A 20,892-nucleotide genomic window follows, 5' to 3' on the forward strand; every position below is an offset into this window, starting at 1 on the left:
CCTCTACCTCCTGGGTTCAGGCAATTCTCCTGCCTCAGCCTCCTGAGTAGCTGGGATTACAGGCACGTGCCACCATGCCCAGCTAATTTTTTGTATTTTTAGTAGAGACGGGGTTTCACTATGTTGACCAGGATGGTCTCCATCTCTTGATCTCATGATCCACCCGCCTCGGCCTCCCAAAGTGCTGGGATTACAGGCGTGAGCCACCGCGCCCGGCCGACTATCATCAATTTTTATAAATGTCTTGATCTGTTCCAAGTTTGGCCCTCCAGTTATTAAGAGCACACTGAGGTTTGAGTTTAGTGAGATTATTTTCCCCGCAGAAGCTGTAAGCAAGAGTTACTGCATATTTCTCTTAGGGGATTAGTAAAATTCCCATCATATTTGATTTCTTGGTCAGTTTTTAGGAATCTCCATAGAAGCAGTGAAAGTTCAAATACTGGCTCTGCACTTACAAGCTATTATCACCTTGGGCAAGTTCAGGTTAATGTTTTTTTCTGTGCCTATTTCCTCATTAGTAAAGTGTGCATAATAGTACCTACTTTATAAATGATTTTGAAGAATAAATAAGCTAATACATGCAGTGTTTAGAATAGTGCTATTTAGACAGGAAGTGCTATTTAAGAGCTTGCTATTATTCCAGAAGATGTGGATTTTACTATTCAGAGTCTTTAGAGAGAGCCCTTTAGACAGCATCTTAAGGAGCTAACTCCTTAGTTGCTGTTTCTTCAAAAGAGTATTTCATATTCAAGAATTTTGGTTCTTTTTTTTTTTTTGAAATGGAATCTTACTTTGTTGCCCAGGCTGGAGTGCAGTGGTGCTGTCTGCAAACTGACCCTCCTGGGTTCAAGTGGTTCTCCTACTTCAGCCTCCTGAGTAGCTGGGATTATAGGTATGCACCACCATCTCTAGCTAATTTTTGTATTTTTAGTAGAAACCGGGTTTCACCATGTTGGCCAGGCTGGTCTCGAACTCCTGGCCTCAAGTGATCTGCCCTCCCCTGTCTCCCAAAGACCTGGGATTACAGATGTGAGCCACTGTGCTCAGCCTTTGCTTTGGTTTTAAAAGTACTTACAATACTCAAATGCCTATGTTGGCTATTTGTTTTTACCCAGCTTGTGGGCAGAAAAAAAATTAAAGTTCATTTAGATCAAGTTCTGCAGCAGTTCCTTTCCCTACTGCTATTACTGTTAAAGAACCATGTGCCATCATTAGGCCAAGTTGGTGCAGCAGCTGCAAAACTTCCCAATTTGTCTTCTCCCAGACTGGAGGGGCTTAGGCAGCTTCTCTAGGATCCATCACATGTTCTACATCTCAACTTTACCCGTAACACTCCCACCCCCTCCTGCACTAGTCATTCACTCAACAAACTAAGTTGAAAACCATTACCAGTTCAATTCTAAAATAGCTTAACAACAACAGCAAGATGTTGGTGGCATTCCCACTTTACTGGTAGAAACTGAGTGTTTCATTGGTGAAGAAACTTGCCTAGGATCACAGTATCTTAGTTTCTTAGGGCTACCATAACAAAACATCACAGATAGTGTGGTTTAAACAACAGAAATGTATTTTCTCACACTTCTGGCAACTAAGTCTAGGAGCAAGCAGGTTTGGTTTCTTCTGAGACCTGTCTCCTTCACCTGCAGAGGGCCACCTTCTCACTTTCCTCACATGGCCTTGCCTCTATGCTTGTCATCCCTGGAGTCTCTCAGTGTGGACCAATTTCCTTTTCATACAAAGACACCAGTCAGATTGGATTTAGGGCCTATCCTAATGGCCTTGTTTCAACCTAATCATTTTTAAACCCTATGTCTTCAGATAGTCACATTCTGAGGTACTCAGGCTTCAACAAATGAATTTTGGAGGACACAATTCAGACCATAACACAGGCAATGTATGTCTCAGATGAGATCTGAATGAATGATCAGCCTAACCACCAAGCAGATTCTTTTAGCAGACTGCAAGGTGCACTGGAGAGCTTTAGACTAGAGGCTTAAGAGGTCATTTAGGCAATATTTACACAACTGCTAGGTACTAGGAGTGGGGGATGTAAGAGTCAACAAAATAGTTCTTTGTTTCACTAAGTTTACAGTTTACCATGCGGAAGAGACAAATACTGAACAGGGAATTATATTACTCTCAGTAAAATAACAACTGGGAACAATTACAGGGGATTACATTATATATGGAAGAAATACAAAAAACACTTTCCCATGATTATTCCTGTAGAAAATTATTTGTGACTAGGTCAACCAAACATGGCCACTGTGAATTATCTTCTTGGGCATAGAAATGTCTTTGCTAAAAATGGATTTCTGGGGTGGCTGGCAAGATGGCCGAATAGGAACAGCTCCCAGTGAGACCGATGCAGAGGGGAGATTATTTCTGCAATTCCAACTGAGGTACCTGGCTCATCTCATTGGGACTGAACAGACAGTGGGTGCAGCCCACGGAGGGCAAGCTGAAGCAGGGTGGCGTGGCACCTCACCCAGGAAGTTTGAGGGGTTGGGGAACTTCCCCCCCACCCAAGGGAAGCCGTTGAGGGACTGTGCCATGAGGAACAGTGTGCTCTGGCCCAGATACTATGTTTTTCCCATGGTCTTCACAACCTGCAGATCAGGAGATTCCCTCTGGTGCCTATCCTACTAGGGCCCTGGGTTTCAAGCACAAAACTAGGCAGCCATTTGGGCAGACAGTGAGCTAGCTGCAGGAGTTTGTTTTTTTTTTCCATACCCCAGTGGCACCTGGAATGCCAGCGAGACACAACCATTCACTCCCCTGGAAAGGGGGCTGAAGCCAGGGAGCCAAGTGGTCTAGCTCAGTGGATCCCACCCCCACGGAGGCCAGCAAGTTAAGATCCACTGGCTTGAAATTCTCACTGCCAGTACAGCAGACTGAAGTTGACTTGGGATGCTCAAAGTTAGTCAGGGGAAGGGGTCTGCCATTACTGAGGCTTGAGTAGGTGGTTTTCCCCTTAGCGTGTAAACAAAGCTGCTGGGAAGTTCCAACTGGGCAGAGCCCACCAAAGCTCAGCAAAGCTGCTACAGCCAGACTGCCTCTCTAGATTCCTTCTCTCTGGGCAGGGCATCTCTGAAAGAATGACAGCAACCCCAGTCAGGGGCTTATACATAAAACTGCCATTTTCCTGGGATAAGCACCTAGGGGAAGGGGTGGCTGTGGGCACAGCTTCGGCTGACTTAAATGTTTCTGCCTGCCAGCTCTGAAGAGAGCAGTGGATCTCCCAGCACAGTGCTCGAGCTCTGCTAAGAAACAGGCTGCTCCTCAAGTGGGTCCTTGACACCTATGCCTCCTGACTGGGAGACATCTCCTAGCAAAGGTAGAAAGACACCTCATACAGGAGAGCTCCGGTTGGCATCTAGTGGGTGCTCCTCTGGGACGAAGCTTCCAGAGGAAGGATCGGGCAGCAATCTTTGCTGTTCTGCAGCCCCTGCTGGTGATACCCAGGCAAAGAGGATCTGGAGTGGACCTCCAGCAAATTCCAGCAGTCCTGCAGCAGAGGGACCTGTTAGACGAAACTAACAAAAACAGAAAGGAATAGTGTCAACATCAACAAAAAGGACGTCCACACAGAAACCTCATCCGAAGGTTACCAACATCAAAACCAAAGGTAGATAAATCCACAAAGATGAGGAAAAATCAGTGCTGAAAATTCCAAAAACCAGAATGCCTCTTCTCCTCCAAAGGATAACAACTCCTTGACAGCAAGGGAACAAAACTGGACGGAGAATGAGTTTTATGAACTGACAGAAGTAGGCTTCAGAAGGTGGGTAATAAACTGCTCTGAGCTAAAGAAGCATGTTCTAACCCAATGCAAGGAGGCTAAAAACCTTGAAAACAGGTTAGAGAAATTGCTAACTAGAATAACCAGTTTAGAGAAGAACATAAAACACAGCACAAGAACTTCATAAAGCATACACAAGTATCAATAGCTGAATTGGTCAAGCAGAAGAAAAGATGTCAGAGATTGAAGATCAACTTAATAAAATAAAGCACGAAGACAAGATTAGAAAAAACAATGAATGAAAAAGCCTCCAAGAAATTATGAGACTATGTAAAAACACCAAACCTATGTTTGATTGGTGTAACTGAAATGATGGGGAGAATGGAACCAAGTTGCAAAACGCTCTTCAGGATATTATCCAGGAGAACTTCCCCAACCCAACAAGACAGGCCAACATTCAAATTCAGAAGATACAGAGAACACTACAAAGATATCCTGGAGAAGGGCAACCCCAAGACACATAATCATCAGATTCATCAACGTTGAAATGAAGGAAAAAATGTTAAGGGCAGCCAGAGAGAAAAGGTCTGGTTACCCACAAAGGGAAGCCCATCAGACTAACAGCAGATCTCTCTGCAGAAACTCTACAAGCCAGAAGAGAGTGGGGGCCAATATTCAACATTCTTAAAGAAAAGCATTTTCATTCCAGAATTTCATATCCAGCCAAACCAAGCATCATAAGTGAAGGAGAAATAAAATCCTTTATACAAAAGCAAATGCTGAGAGATTTTGTCACCACTCGGCCTGCCTTACAAGAGCTCTGAAGGAAGCACTAAATATGTAAAGGAAAAACCGGTACCAGGCACTACAAAAATATGCCAAATTGTAAAGACCATTGACACTATGAAGAAACTGCATCAACTAACAGGCAAAATAACCAGCTAGCATCATAATGACAGGATTAAATTCACACATACAATATTAACCTTAAATGTAAATGGACTAAATGCCCCAATTAAAAGATACAGACTGGCAGTTGGATAAAGAGTCAAGACATATCAGTGTGCTGTGTTGAGGGGACCCATCTCATGTGTAGTGACACATAGGCTCAAAATAAAGGGATGGAAGAATATTTACCAAGCAAATGGAGAAGAACAAAAAAAAGCAGGGGTTGCAATCCTAGTCTCTGATAAAACAGACATTAAACCAATAAAGATAAAGGACAAGGGCATTACATAATGGTAAAGGGATCAATACAATAAGAAGAGCTAACTATCCTAAATATGTATGCACCGAATACAGGAGCACCCAGATTCATAAAGCAAGTTTGTAGAGACCTACTAAGAGACTCGGACTCCCACACAATAATAGTGGGAGACTTTAACATCCCACTGTCAATATTAGCCAGATCCATGAGACAGAAAATTAGCAAGGATATTCAGGACTTGAAGTAGCTCTGGACCAAGTGGCCTAATAGACATCTGCAGAACTCTCCACCCCAAATCAACAGAATATACATTCTTCCCAGCACCACATCACAAACTTGACCACATAATTGGAAGAAAAGCACTTCTCAGCAAATGCAAAAAAACCCAGAAATTATAACAGTCTCTCAGACCACAGTGCAATCAAATTAGAACTCAGGATTAAGAAACTCAACTTCAAACTGCACAACTACATGGAAACAGAACAACCTGCTCCTGAATGACTACTGAGTAAGTAACGAAATTAAGACAGAAATAAATGTTATTTGAAACCATTGAGAACGTACAAGAATCTCTGGGACACAGCCAAAGCAGTGTTTGGAGGGAAATTGATGGCACTAAATGCTCGCAAAAGAAAGCAGGAAAGATCTAAAATCGACACCCTATCATCACATTCAAAAAATTAAAAAAAAGAACTATACACAATTTAAAAAAAAAAAACAACACCCTATAGAAGCAAGAGCAAACAAATTCAAAATCTAGCGGAAGACAAGCAATAACTAACATCGGAGCAGACCTTCCAGAAAGGTAGGGACAACTAAAAGCAGAAGGGGGCCTCCAGAACACAGGTAGGTGAGAGACAAATGGTTGCATATGAGTTTATGATAAGACTTTCCAAAGGAAGCAATCAGAATCTGCATCCATCCCAGCGAGCAGAGGGAGGACGGACTAGAATGGGAGGCAGGTTTTGTCCTGAGCAGTCTCCCTTGACTTTTCCCTTTAGCTTAGTAATTTTGGGAACTCAAGATTTTCCTTTCACAGGCTTTAAATTTTATACCCAAGATTTTCCTTTCACAGGCTTTAAATTTTATTGCTCGTTAGTTACTGCGTGCTAGCATACAAATAGTAGAAAACCAAGCGGGCATCCACCTGTCGGTTGTCTTCACGTGCAAAACAATAATTAGGTGTCTTCACAACTGGCAGCACAACGGTAAGAAACCGATACTAAAAAAGCGCGTAGAAAATCGTCACCTCACAGCCTGGGAAACACAGGGAGACCCCATTTCTACAAAAAATAATTTGCGGAGCATGGAGGTGCGCCCCTGCGGTCCCAGCTACTTTAGAGGCTGATGGGAGAATCGCCTGAGTCCGGGAGTTCGTTTGTAGTGACCTATGATCACGCCGCTGCACTACAGTATAGGCAACAGAGTGAGACCCTGTCTCGAAAAACAAAACAGAAAAACCCCCTACCCCACCAAGAAGGCGCTTTTGCACATTGTTTTAATATTTAACTCCTTTAGGATGCCAGCATAGCGGAAGCAGACACGCAACAACGGATCAACCCTAGAGCTTAAACTTCTCACTTCCGGAGGGCTGCAGGCGCAAAAAATATACGTCAGACGTGGAGGCGGGGCTTCCTCTCTGCGCGTCGTATTAGACGGAAACGAGTTTCTCGTGGGTTTGCGGACGCAGCCACGTGAGTGCAGTGAAGGCGAGTGGTGTCGCAGCGACGTCTTCTGGCTGTTTGCGTGGCCTGCGTGGCCCTCTCACCCAGGCCTTCCATTAGAAGCGCAGACGTTTGGGACTAAACGCTAGGCGAGGCAACGCCCTGGCCCTCCCCGCCGGCGGCCATTCTCTGGTCCTGTCTTTCTTCCGGGAGGCGGTGTCAGCCCCTGGAAGTGTTCCAGCCCCAGTCTCTCCCCTTTTTTGCGGTCCCGTTGGTGCCGTCCTCCCAAAAACCGTGCCTTCTGTATTAGTTGCCATCCTTCCTGTGAAGGAGCAGGGAGGGCTTTCTCCCGGGCGGCGGTGCAGCCGGTTGTGGAAGAATTAGAGGAGAAGTTGTCGGGGTCCGCTCTGAGGACTCAGCCGCATCATGGGGGTCCAGGGGCTCTGGAAGCTGCTGGAGTGCTCCGGGCGGCAGGTCAGCCCCGAGTCGCTGGAAGGGAAGATCCTGGCAATTGGTATCCTTAACGCCGCGTTGGGACTTGGGGTGCAGGGATTCAGGGCTGGATTCCTCGCTGGGTTCTGCCTTGGGCGCAGAATGGCATCTGCAAGATGATGGTCTTGGGTCGGGGTCGGGGTCTCTATAGAATCTCTGTCAGTAGGCTTTCTAAGTACAGTGGTACCTCGGTATCCGCAGGGCTTTGGTTCCAGGAGGCCCCCCGCCCCATAACTGGATGTTCAAGTTTCTTCAAGTCCCTTATATAATGGCGTGGTATTCGCATATAAATTACGCACACCCTCCCATAATCTTTTAAATCGTTTCTGGGTTACTTGTAATACCGAATGCAATGTAAGTGATCTGTAAGTAGTTGTTTACAACTATTTAACTGTATTTTAAAAATTTTTGTAGTTTTTATTGGTATATTTTATTTTTTCCCACCGCAAGTATTTTTGATCCGTGGTAGCTTGAGTGTGAAATCGGGCGATGAGGAGGGCTGCCTGTCTGCTTTCTCCAGCTTTGCACTCTTAAGCGCCTCTGTGCATCCTGGTTTGTCACTTTGGGGCAGTGCTTTATGTTCCTTTCCGCTTTCGTTCTCTCATCTGCAAAGTGGAGGTGGTGTTAGTATCTACACACAGGATTGGAATGAGGAATAAATAAATTACCAAAATGAGAGAAGTTTAGTAGAATAAAGACGTTAAATCTTAAAGTTATCCCATTTGGGAGGTCAGTATGGAGAGAACAGGGTAGACTTCCACCACTGGTTTTGCTTGAGCCTTGCCCCATTTGTGTTTCTTAGAGGAAGGGTAGTGTGGACAGGTGTTTTACCATTTTTTTTAATTGACTTTTTAAGGACTGTTGTTTTTGTACATATTTGGCTGGTTTTCTTTGTCATTGGAATTTTTTTTTTTTTCGTTAACAAAACGTGATACTGTTTTTGAAATTTTGATCTTTTTTTTGTTACTTATTTAGTTTTTGTTTTGAGTGTCTATTCTGTCTCAGAATCTGGTGGTACCTTACACCAATTTCATAAATGGGGATCTATGAGTGTAGGGGCACATGGGCTTGTGGAAAGAGCCCTGTAAATGATTGCGTGGGGATTGGGGATGGGAAGTGGAGTGCAAAAGTGTGTGGGCCTTCAGCATAGGAGTCCCTGACTGTGGAGCCCTAATTCTTCAGTAGGTACACAACTTATAAATAAAACAACATTGATACATTTTAAAATATGAGATTTTTATCATTTTTTGCAAGTGAATAATCTTCTAATACATCTGTAATTGAATTTTGGCTTAACAGTTTTTATACAGAGTATTTTGAATTGGGGAAAACCAAAGGTGTTGTTTTGTTTTGTTTTGTTTTGTTTTAAAGCACATGCACTGTTACTGCCCTCAAGCGGTTCTTCAGTATCATTGCAGTCTAAAGATTTTCTCAGAAATAAAGGGTAAAGGCTAGTTTTCAGTGACAAGAACCCTTAAAACTTCAGGAAAGATTTATATCACTCTATGTAGCAGCCCTTGTGAAGAATTACTAAAGATGACTGTGGCCAGGCTCAGTGGCTCACGCCTGTCATTCCAGCCCTTTGGGAGGTCATGGCAGGAGGATCATTTGAACCCAGGGGTTCAAGACCAGCCTAGGCAACATAGTGAAACCCCTGTCTCTACACAGAGTCAAAAAATTAGTTGGACGTGGTGCCCTGCACCTGTGGTCCCAGCTACACAGAAGGCTGAGGCAGGAAGATTGCTTGGGCCCAGGAGATCAAGGCTGCAATGAGCTGTGTTCATGCCTGTCTCTAAATAAATAAAGACTGTCAAAGATATTCTAGTCATAATGACAACCTCATATATACATAATAACCTCGTTTATGTTAAAGAAGAATACTTGATTACCTGTTTTGCGACTGATTTTGCTTTATTTCATTTTCACAGAAATTCAGACACCTGAAATTATTTAGAGTTTATTGTATTGTTTGTTAATGACGAACTTACCCATGATTATACTAGGTTCATAATTTACTCTTGTATGCCTATAATTGTTTGGTCTTTTAACCATCTATATAGCTTAGTGTCTTGTTTATTTATACAGTCTGAATGTCTGTGTCAAATAATGCAGAATTAACAGTTAAACTTTGGCCTGTTACAGGCTTAATGTTTGTAAGATGCATTTAGGTGTATTAGCAAGATACTGCAGTCTCTTTAGGCTATATATACTAATGGAGATTAATTACATTTTAAGTCACCTAACTAAGGAACTAAAGAAACTTATTTTTTTGTATTGAAATTTTATTGGTCTTCGGGTCTTATACTTAAAGTGATTTTTGGCTTTGCTGCAGATTTTAATTTTTCTGTCCTCAGCAGAAATTTAATTTTGCTTATATAAACTTACTGAAATTACACAAGTCAAATTATACAAATATTTTCAGAATGTCTAGTTTTACATATTTCTTGTCTAACAATTTACATGAATATTTTCAGGTCATCTAATTTTACATATTTCATCTCTAAGAATTTCAAGCTAAAATTCTCAACCCTAGCCGAGAATTGGCACTACCTGTAGTAAATTAAAAAATAAAAAAAAAAAAGAAGACCTACCTCAGCCTATACGATTTAGAATTTTAGGCCTATGGTTAATAATCCATATGTTTCAGAAGCTTCATATTCATTCTAGTGGATAGAAGGGATGAGAGCCACTGATCTTAAACTAGATTTTCTCACTTAATTTAAAGTTTAAAGTAGTGGGCCAAGTAGAAACTGGTTGAATCCTATACAATGGCAAGCTCCATGGCTTTTCCAGACAATACTTACAGCAAGCAGAAACGTTGATCTAATATAAGATAGATGTACATAACACCAAGTTCTGCCTCTGAGATATATCTTTTATCTGACCTCTTTTCATGGTCTCCACTGCTACTGTCTGCTTTTACTTTGGCTATTGTAACTCATTTTAGAACTGGTTTCCTTATAATTTATTGTTCACATATTCATCAGAGTGATCCTTAAATCACATTCTAGAAACTTCTTGGTGGCTGTATCACCTCCTGCCATTCCTTTTGTCCTGCTGCACAGGCTTCTTGGAGATATGGACCATATCTGTTTTGTTCATGGCTGTGGTGTTTGATGCATATCTCTAGGGTCTTGGATATGCCTGGCCCATGATATTGCTAAATATTATAGAAATAAGTATAGCATTAGCTTGCTTTCCACTAGGTATTTTGTTACATATGTTTCTTAAGTTAATTGTTGATGGGCCTACTTTTTTTTTATTGTGATAAAAGTTAGGCAGTGTACATTTATTTAAATACCAAACTGTTCCACTTATTAGCAGGCATTTATTATGTGTAAGAGTCCTGTGAAAGGGAGTACAGTGCACAAATTGCCAGGACAAGCCATGGAGCACACAGGCTTGTTTTTTCCCTGCTAGATTATAAACTCCACAGGGTAAATACTTTGTTTTGTTCAGTACACTGGATATGCCAATCCATAGAAAAATTTCTGCCACATAATAAGCCATATATATATATATATATATAAGCTATACATATCTTTATATAAGATAAAAACCATGTATCATATATATAAATTGATATATAGGTATGTGTATATATAGGTGTATATATATAAGTGTATATATATATATATCTCTTATATATAAAAGCTATATATAGATATATAAGCTATATATATAAAAGCTATATAATTAAAAGCCACACACACACACATTTATATATATGTTTTTTTTTTTTTTTTGAAATGGAGTCTCACTTTTGCCCAGGCTGGAGTGCAGTGGCGTGATCTCGGCTCATTGCAAACTTCGCCTCCTGGGTCAAGCGATTCTCCTGCCTTAGCCTCTTGAGTAGCTGGGACTACAGATGCATGCCACCATGCCCAGCTAATTTTTGTATTTTTAGTAGAGACGGGATTTCACCATATTGGGTGGGATGGTCTCGATCTCCTGACCTCATGATCCACCTGCCTTGGCCTCCCAAAGTGCTGGGATTACAGGTGTGAGCCACTGCATCCATTCTCAGTATATTTTAAAAATAGGAACATATACAAGAAGGAGGTCTTCATCTAGACTGAGGAAGTGACCCATAGACTGAGACCTTAGAGTAGGAGATAACTAGGCCAAGAGAGGGAAAAACTGTTTCAGGCAGAGGAGGCAGCATGTGAGAAGAACCTGGGGGCAGGAAGGAGCGTAGTGATTTCTGGGGTTTGAGAAAAGCCCAGTGGCTGGAAATGAGCAGAGGCCAGACCGTTCAGAGCTTCATAGACCAGGAGAGGTAGTTTTAGATAGTATCTTGAAGGCAATGGGAAGCTTTGGAGGGTTCACCAAGGATACATTGGTGAAATCTAGTATATACCTTCAAGATATATTAGAAGGTAGAATTGATAGACCTGGTAATAGTTGATGGGGGGGGGTGTATAGGGGGTAATGCCCAGCATTCTGGCTTGGGTGAATGCCAGTGACATTCACTGAGAATGGGGCATGAGCAGCTTAGGGGAGAAGACATGGAGTTCTTGTTTTGATCATGTTAAGTTGGAAATGTCTGAGGCATGGGGTAGAGATGTCCTCTGGGCTCTCCATTCTGGGGTCAGGAGAGTGCTCTGGGCCAGAGGTATACATGTAGCCAGGGCGTGGTGTGTGTGGAGAGGAGTGGAGGTTGATAGTTCAGACAGGAGGAAAGAAGAGGGCTCGAGAGAGCACTGACGAGGTGGATACTTTATCTGTGTCTTAGAAGCTGGCGAAGAGTCTTTGAGCAGGAAAACCAGCAGAGTGTGCGTTACTCTTCTGGACAAATACAAAATTTTTTGAGAAGCACTTTTTAGAAAAGTTGAAAAATATGAGAAAACTTCAAGATGAAAATATAAATTATCTTTAATCTCACAGGCATAATATCTACTCTGATGTGTGAACTTCCAGTTTTTTTTTTAACATATATACTGTATCAGAAAATGGAGTTATACTTTATGTGCTTTTATTATCTGTTTTACTATCTTTAATAATGTTTAACGACTGTCTTCCTTACTGTACATGTTCCTGCAGCTTCCATTTATAAGGGCCTTTTGGTATTCTAGCAAATATGTCTGCCATAATTAGTTTTTAGGAAAGACCTGCTGTAAAACTTTTAAGCTGATTTTTATACTTTCATTATTATAAACAAGCATTCTATAAACAACTTTTATTATATATCCATGATGATTTTCTGAGGATCAATGTCTGGAAGTGGTAAAATAGACTGCAAGTTTTAAAGATTTTTTTCACTGTGAATTGTCACATTGTTCTAGAAAGTTTGTGCTAATTTATGGAAATTCTTTAGTGATTGCTTTTTTTAAAATGAAGCAATTCTTTGCAATGAGACCTCTTAAAAGGATGTGTCTGTCTGATTTTAAAATGCAGTATGTGAATAGGGGTAACAAGAGCTCAACTAAAGTTAACTGACTTTAGGTAGATTCCATGAGAGCTAAGTGTTTTTCGATTTTAAATGAATAGTGATAAGTAGCTAGTGTTCAACGTTTGGATAATATCAGCTGTTGGGAAATTAAAGTTTTGAGGATGAAGAGAAAAATTCCAGAGTTTTTTCCATTAACAATTCTCCCAGATATTAGCATTTGGTTAAACCAAGCACTTAAGGGAGTCCGGGATCGCCATGGGAACTCAATAGAAAATGCTCATCTTCTCACTTTGTTCCATCGGCTCTGCAAACTCTTATTTTTTCGAATTCGCCCTATATTTGTGTTTGATGGGGACGCTCCTCTATTGAAGAAACAGACTTTGGTAAGTGTCACCTAGTTTTTGGTAAGTGTCAAATAAGTTTTTTTCTTTTTGTATTCTTAGAAAAGTTCACATAAAATTTTTGTTTTCTGTTTAGAATTTTAGAAACAGACTTATTTTGACACATATTCAGTTTACTTACATCTACTTTTTTTTATCCTGAACAATTAATTTTTCTTTTAAAAATTTTTATGAGAGTTCATCATGGGTACAATGATAAAATTTAAATAGAACTAACTTCCAAAACCCTTGCAGTTGAGACTTTCCCTTTAGAGGATCTTGTTAGGTATTCTATATTTATTTCAAGGATGCCACCATCACTCTGAACACTGTGGAAACCCTCTGGGAGGTGCCTCCCTGAATCTGAGATCAGGTATCCTCCATGATAGCAAGTCTTCTTTCAAGGGGAATTGGATTTTAGGAGGAAGTGATGCTATGTGGTGCCAAGTGATGACTGAAATGGATTATCTAGGAAGGAAATTGAGTATGATGTAGAAGAATGAGAATGAGTTGCTGCTTTATTGTTCTGGAAGTACTTTTTAAAAATGTTTTTGGAAGGCTGGGGCAGGAGGATTGCTTGAGCCCAAGTCTATACTTGGCAACACAAGGAGACCCCATCTCTAAAAAAGTGTCATAAAATAATGTTTAAACAGTCCAAATGACAGCACCCATTTGGATATATGACTTTTATATGTTGAAAATTCCAAAGTAATGAAATGATGACTTTTGTCATCATACCAGACAGAGACTGTCTAATTAAGTGAGGATATGGGATAAAAGTAAAGCTTTGTAAATTCTGGGGGAGCATTTGTTGCCTCAGTAAGAGTTTCTAGACTTGAATATTGCAGTTTTCAGTTACCCAAGGTATACCTGATATATTATATAAAAGCCATATATCAGGTACTTTGTGGGAGGATTAGAAAGGAAAAGAGAATATCTCAACTATTTTGTATCTGATATCAAGCCATAAGCACAGGACTATCCATTTGTCCCTTCTTCAACATTTCTTACAAGATATTTCTATACCTTTTAGAATTTCTCATGATACATAATCTTGAACGTTGAAGGGCAGATTTACGTATAAGTAATGCATGTTTATAAAAAGCAATATTAGAAATGTTTTTGGTATAACAGTGACATTTTAAAGAATAAATAAAGCTTTCTTTTGGGGAAGCATTTACTTGATTATATATCATTAAGATTTCCATTTCTTGGGCATATTAAAGGACATTTAAAAGAAACTAATAGTTCCCCAGATATATTGTATAGTAGCCCATTAAGTAATAGACGGAAACTCTAGGTGTCCTTTATGTAGCAGCCTCCTAAAGGTATTTGTTGATATGGCAATTAGGAGGAAATGCTAAAGCAGCTGTAGTCTACAAACTCAGACAAACCAAATTCTATGGGAAATCACAGCAGTGTTTCTAATGGTCTAATATCCCCAAGTGAGATCTTACATCCTTTCTTCCCATAGGCGAAGAGAAGGCAGAGAAAGGACTCAGCGTCCAGTGACTCCAGGAAAACGACAGAGAAGCTTCTGAAAACATTTTTGAAAAGACAAGCCATCAAAACTGCCTTCAAAAGCAAAAGGCAAGAGGAAAATTATAGTCATGTTAGAAATGAAGTTTTAGAACAGTGATTTTTGTCTTGAATTCCTGTGGTTCTCTTCTATCTAATTTTAACTCAACAGAAAATAGAGAGTGAAATGAGACCAGTAGGCTGGGATTTGACCTGGTATGTAATGTGAAGGTGTGGCAATTCTCCACTTTGTGAGAGTCAGCTTTGCTCATGAGAAAGAAAAGCTGACATGGTGCATTGTGTACACTTTTTACTTTCATTCTGCTCTTATTCTTGACTCTAGGTGAGCAGCCCCTCCACGTTTCCTTCCTTTCTCTTGGCTGTACTTATTTTCCACAGCAGTGGCCGGAGGGGAACCAGTTCAGGTCCCCGTTCATCTCCCTGAGCAGGGTCTGCGTAATCAGTGGGGAGGTATTCTCAACTCAGAATTCTGTTTCATATTACCTGTTTAAAGATTTGTGTACTTTGCAGAAATGAAGCACTACCAAGTCTTACGCAAGTTCGAAGAGAAAACGACATCTATGTTTTGCCTCCTTTACAAGAGGAAGAAAAACACAGGTAAATGTTGAACTATTTAAGAATATTATTTTAGTCATTGCTACACGATGTGTTATCTATGTAATAAGGCATGTGAAAATTTTTTAATGCATCTGAAATAGGCATGCTCTATACCTTTTAGAATATTTTTCAAAGACTAAATTTTTTATTTACTGTTCTTTGTGTTTGGTGATTCATGATCCTTATTCCTTTTCATTCTGAAGAACTTCTGCCAGGACTGTGGATTTAAAATTCTCCAAGGCATGAATTTTAGTTTTGCTTGCACTTTGCTTACACATGCTGTTTCTAGCTGCTTCTCAATCCAGTATGATCTCTCTCACCATGATGCTAAAATACCACAACCCATGACATCCTTGTTGCTAAATCTGGCAAATACTTTGCACTTCTCAGTGTGCTTGACTTCTCTGCCCCAAACACCATGCCACACTGCTCTGTTCCCCTGGCATCTCTCTGGCGTTTCTGCTCAGCCTCTTTGTGGACTCCACTTCCTCTGTCTATCTCTTAACTGCTGGCAGTTTCTGTGTTTGAAATGAAGTTGGAGAACCAGAAGGCTTGACAGTTTGCCTTTGTCCTCTGTCCTTCCCTCCACTTCTTCCTTTCCCAGGAGTCCCCAAGAAACAACTTAGCTTTTGAATCAGCTCAGTTCTGTTTGTCTCCATTGCTACCACCTTCATTTTTTCTCCAGTTTACATTATTAGCTTTTAAACTTCTGTCTTTGTCTTTGATCTTATCCTTTTTGTAATAACTCCTCCCATCAAGCCCAATCTCTGTTTTGTGTTATAGTCTGTTTAAAATCCAAATCTAATATTGTCATTTCCTTACTTAAAACACTTTCTAGCTTCTCATTTCTTTTTTTCTTTTTTCTTTTCTTTCTTTCTTTCTTTTTCTTTTTTTTTTTTTTTTTGATGTGTCTTAGTCTGCTTTCAGTATCAGGGTAATACCAGCCTCACAGAATGAGGTTTGAAGTGTTCCTGCCTCCTCTATTTTTTGGAATAGTTGGAGTAGAATTGGTATTAGTTCTTCTTTAAGAGTTTGGTAGAATTTACTGTGAAGTCATTTGGTCCTGGGCGTTTCTTTGATGGGAGACTTTTCATTACAGCTTCCATCTCATTACTTACTATTGGAACATGACATCACTCTTGATGTCAAGTGTGATCACATGGCTGAGATCGTGCTTGTCAGATTTCTCCAGTGTAAAATTATTATTTTCCCCCTTCCTGATTGTTCTCTTTGGAAGTTACTGCACACAGCCCACACTGGTGGTGTGGGAAGTTAGTTATTCAATCATTTATTTATATCAGTGTGGAATCATGGGTATTTGTTTTATACTTTGCATTTACTCCAACACCATGCTGTTTTGTTGCTCAGATTATTCCAGTTTTGGCCATAGAGAGCTATTTTGGTGGGCTTCCATGCCTTATTGACATACCCCATTGTTGTGTTTTATGTTTTATGCAAGGTTTTGTGTGTGTGTGTGTGTGTGTGTGTGTGTGTGTGTGTGTGTTCAGCACTTGCTTGCTTTCTGGCACCAACAATGTTCCAGCCTCATTGCCTATGCTTGTGCCCTGTTCTTAGAATCAGGCACTTCTCCAAAGAGCCCTGATTCTTCATATTGGAAAATGGTTTAGGAAACCAAGATCAGAGTAGTGGGTGCTTTCATTACTACTGGGGAATCATTGCTTCTATATCTTCTCAAATATGTATATATACTAACCTATGTTTTCACAAACATTCCTATAAATGACCATCTATACCTATAATAAGCTGATTATGAGTTCATACTGAGGTTTCCAGTTTTAATCTATTGCAACATAGACCATTCTAGCCTTCTCCTTTTGCCTGTCTGTAACCTCCCACTCCATAAATGAGAAAACTGACTCTCATGATCTACCATCCAGTTACTTAATTACTCAATTCTGAACTCACTCTGGTAGAGTGAGCTCAGAACTCCGGTAGAGTGAGTTCAGTTTGTTGATATTTTGTTAAGGACTTTTGTGTCTATATTCACAGGAAATATTGGCCTGTAAGCTTATTTTTCCCTAGCAATGTCTTTATCTTGTTTTGGTATTAGAGTGGTTCTGGCATCATAAAATGAGTTAGAAAGTATTTACTATTATTTTGGGAAGAAATTCAAAATAATTATTATTTCTTCATTAACTGCTGGATATAAATCACCTAAAAATAGTCTTGGTCTGGTGCTTTCTTTTTTGAAGGTTTTGTTTTGTTTTGGTTTGGTTTTAGACAGAGTTTTGCTCTTCTTGCCCAGGCTGGAGTGCAATGGCACGTTCTCAGCTCACAAAAACTTCCACCTCCCAGGTTCAGGTGATTCTCCTGTCTCAGCCTCCCCAGTAGCTGAGATAACAGGTATGTACCACCAGGCTTGGCTAATTTTGTGTTTTCAGTAGAGACAGGTTTTCTCCATGTTGGTCAGGCTGGTCTTGAACTCCTGACCTCAGCTGATCTGCCTGCCTCACCCTCCCAAAGTCCTGGGATTACAGGCGTGAGCCACCACTCCTTACCCAAGATTTTTAAGTTATTGATTTAATTTATTTTACATACAGAGATTAAGGTTATTATTCTTCCCTTTGCGTGAATGTTGCCAGTGTGTATCTCTCAAAAAATTGGTCCATTTCATCTACTTATCAAATTTGTGGGCAAACATTTCTTCATAGTATCCCCTCTTTCTCCTTTGAGTGTCCAGGAAATCAGTTGTAATGATACTTCTTTCATTTGTGAAAGTGGTAATTCATGTCTTCTTCCTGCATTTTTGTGTGTTGGTAAGCCATGCTGGAGGTTTGTCTATTTTATTGATCTTTTCAAATAACTACCTTTGATGTTAGGTATTTTCTATATTGTTTTTTCATTTTCTTTTCTTTCGTTTGAAACAGGGTCTTGCCCTATCACCCAGGCACAATTATGGTTCACTGTAACCTCAAACTCCTGAACTCAAGCAATCCTCCTACTTCAGCCTTCTGAGTAGCTGGAACTACAGACACATGCCACCACATCTGAATTATTTTTTATTTTTGTAGAAATTGGGCCTTGCTATGTGGCTCTGGCTGGCATCAAATTTCTGACCTCAAGCAGTCACCTCTCTGTGGCCTCCTGGAATGCTACAATTACAGGTAGGTGTAAGCCACCCAACCCAGCCTGTTTTCTCATTTTCAACTTTTTAAATTTATGCTCACATTTTCATTATTTCCCTACATGGTAAATTTAAGATTTACCATGATAGATTTAAGACATGGATTGAAGACAAAGTGTGTTCTCACAGCACAGTGGGATTAAGCTAGATGTAATAAGTTGACTGGAAAAATCTCCAAATATTTGGAGATTAAACAAAACATCTCTAAATAAAAATAGGCTCAAGAAGAAGCCTTGAAAAAAAATTAAATATATTTTGAATGAAATTATAGCTAGTAAAAGTAGCGCTTCAAAGGAAATGTTTGGCTTTTAATACATACATTTTAAAAAGAAGTTAGAAAAACTTAAAATTAATAACCTATGATTCTACTTTAGGAAGCTAGAGAAAGATTAACAAATTAAATTTAAGAAAGCAGAAGTGAAAAAATGATAAAAATGAAAACATGAATTTAAAAAGTTGAAAATGGGAAAGCAATATAGAAAATCAACAATAACAAAAGTTGATTCTCTGAGATCAATAAAATGCACAAACTTCAGCAAGCTTACCCGAGACAAAGTAAACGAGTGAATTCTAAGTCTTAACATTAATTTATAAAGAGGTTTTTGTGTAATAGTTTAAGTAAAAATTATTGTAACTCTGTCCTCAAATTGATGAGTTGTATGGAATATAAATGATCCCACAAATCCTGGCCTAAATTTTAGCTGTTGGCTTCTGAATACAACTGATCTAACAAAAGTGGCCTAACAATATTAGAAGAACTCAAACAAGAAGACTCTTTGAGCAATAGCAAAGATTCTTACTCCACTTTTTTATCCTCGTCCATAACAAAAAGTCTAAGCACAACTATTATAACAAGGTGTTTTTGCTTCAGAGTTCTGAGTAAAACATCTGTTTCCTGGGACCTTATTTTACGCTACTTCCTTTTTCAAAAATTTCATGTAGGTTCCTGAAAGTCCCACAGGTTCTATAACTAGCCTACTAGTTCGGTGGCCCACAGGCGCACAAATGAGAAAAAAAAAAAAAAAAAAAAAAAAAAAACCCAGAAACTCCACTGAACTGTTCAGATGGGGTGTGTTCCAGACAACCAGGAAGTATAGTTCCTTTCTGCATACACTTTCCAGGATTTAAAAATGGATAAATAAACTTTGCCCTGCGTGTGTGTCAACTTTAAACAAATGACTCTTATTCTCTGATGTTGTCTCTGATTTGTCAGGGATTGGTTGTCTTCAAATTTCATTACTCAAAATAACTGTAAAAAACCAAGGCACACAAAAAATTTCTTGTTATGTGTGGCATAAAGGTTCTTCAAAGCAGCTTCTAGAAACAACCTTTTGAAAATTATTTTTCTGCCTTTCTGGTAACTCCAGCCCTTGTAATTATCATGCATAGTGGATACAGGAGGATTTTCAGCCATCATCTTGAACCTGTTGTTTAAAAACATGGCCTACATATATACACCGTGTATCACTTCCCCTAAGAAAACGTTATTTGGATGTGGTCAATAAAATCCCTTTTCTCTCCAAAGTATGAGTTGCTATTTTAACTTTTAGCCACTAGGTGGGGATAAGTTACATGGAGAAAAATAAAACGCATATTTGGGCCAGGACTTAATTTCCTAGCAACTTTGAGTTTCCGGTATCCCACTTGCCTCATTTCTTCTCTCAACAGCCAATGGGACAGGACAGCAAGTCATAAACAAACAGAAAGTTAACCTTGAGATGAGTGAGGGTTTTAAATTTTAGAACAGGAAAGGTTATTAAATATATAATCCAAAACACTCATTTTATTTCCTTGAATACTGAGGTCCAGCCTAGAGGCAATGATTTGCCTAGAATCACATACGGATCAAGAATAGAACCAGACCTAGAAAGTAGATGGTACAGTTATTTTATTTGGCACTTTTATTTGCAAGGGTAGTGCCCGGTGTGTAAAAGACTGCATCAGCCAAGTGCTGGGAGCACAGGCCTATAGTCCCAGGTACTTGGGAGGCTAAGACGGGAGGATCATTTCAGTCCAGGAGTTTAAGTCCAGGCTGGGCAACACAGCAAAGCCAGCCCCAGTGTATATCGGTGTACCAATTAGGAGGGTGAGCAGAGGATTGTTCTGGCTATATAGAAAAAGAAAGAGTTCTAAGGAACATGTGGGCCTTTCCACTAGCAGAGCGGCTGCACCAGGGAGGCAACCAACCCGCCAGCAGGAGGTGCACAGCTGCCTTCTTGAAAAATATTTCAGTCAGCCCGAGAAGTTACTGAGTTTGTAAATCTTAGCATCCACAGTGTGTGTCATTGAAGACTACATGTTCCGAGACTTTGCGGAATTCTAAGATAACTTTCTTCAGTTTGACAGCTGCAGAAGAAGGGCATTTGCAGACCTTAAAAATATGTTTAGGCCGGGTGCAGTGGCTCACTCCTATCATCCCAGCACTTTGGGAGGCTGAGGCTGGCAGATCACGAGGTCAGGAGATAAGACCATCCTGGTCAATATGATGAAACCCCATCTCTATTAAAATACAAAAAATTTAGCCAGGAGTGGTGGTGGGCGCCTGTAGTCCCGGCTACACAGGAGGCTGAGACAGGGGAATCGCTTGAACCCAGGAGGCAGAGGTTGCAGTGAACCAAGATTGCAACACTGTACTCCAGCTTGGGGGATAGAGTGAGACTTCATCTCAAATAGTCATAATAATAATAATAAACACAAGCACATATATGTTCATCACAGCACCATTCGCAATAGC

General features: G+C 40.1%; 1 protein-coding gene across 1 annotated transcript in view; it reads left to right on the forward strand.

Annotated features, from left to right (window-relative positions):
- The first annotated feature begins 6,620 nt into the window (after window positions 1-6,620).
- The window catches only part of ERCC5 (ERCC excision repair 5, endonuclease), a 35,168-nt gene continuing 20,896 nt past the window's right edge, over window positions 6,621-20,892 (forward strand). The window contains exons 1-4 of the mRNA XM_017501450.1: window positions 6,621-7,127; window positions 12,705-12,880; window positions 14,352-14,467; window positions 14,927-15,013. Of these exons, the coding sequence (XP_017356939.1) occupies window positions 7,040-7,127; window positions 12,705-12,880; window positions 14,352-14,467; window positions 14,927-15,013 (467 nt within the window). The 5' untranslated portion in view covers window positions 6,621-7,039. The remainder of the gene's footprint in view (window positions 7,128-12,704; window positions 12,881-14,351; window positions 14,468-14,926; window positions 15,014-20,892) is intronic.

This window comes from Cebus imitator, unplaced genomic scaffold, assembly GCF_001604975.1.
Source record: "Cebus imitator isolate Cc_AM_T3 unplaced genomic scaffold, Cebus_imitator-1.0 Scaffold14, whole genome shotgun sequence".
NCBI classification, from domain to species: domain Eukaryota; kingdom Metazoa; phylum Chordata; class Mammalia; order Primates; family Cebidae; genus Cebus; species Cebus imitator.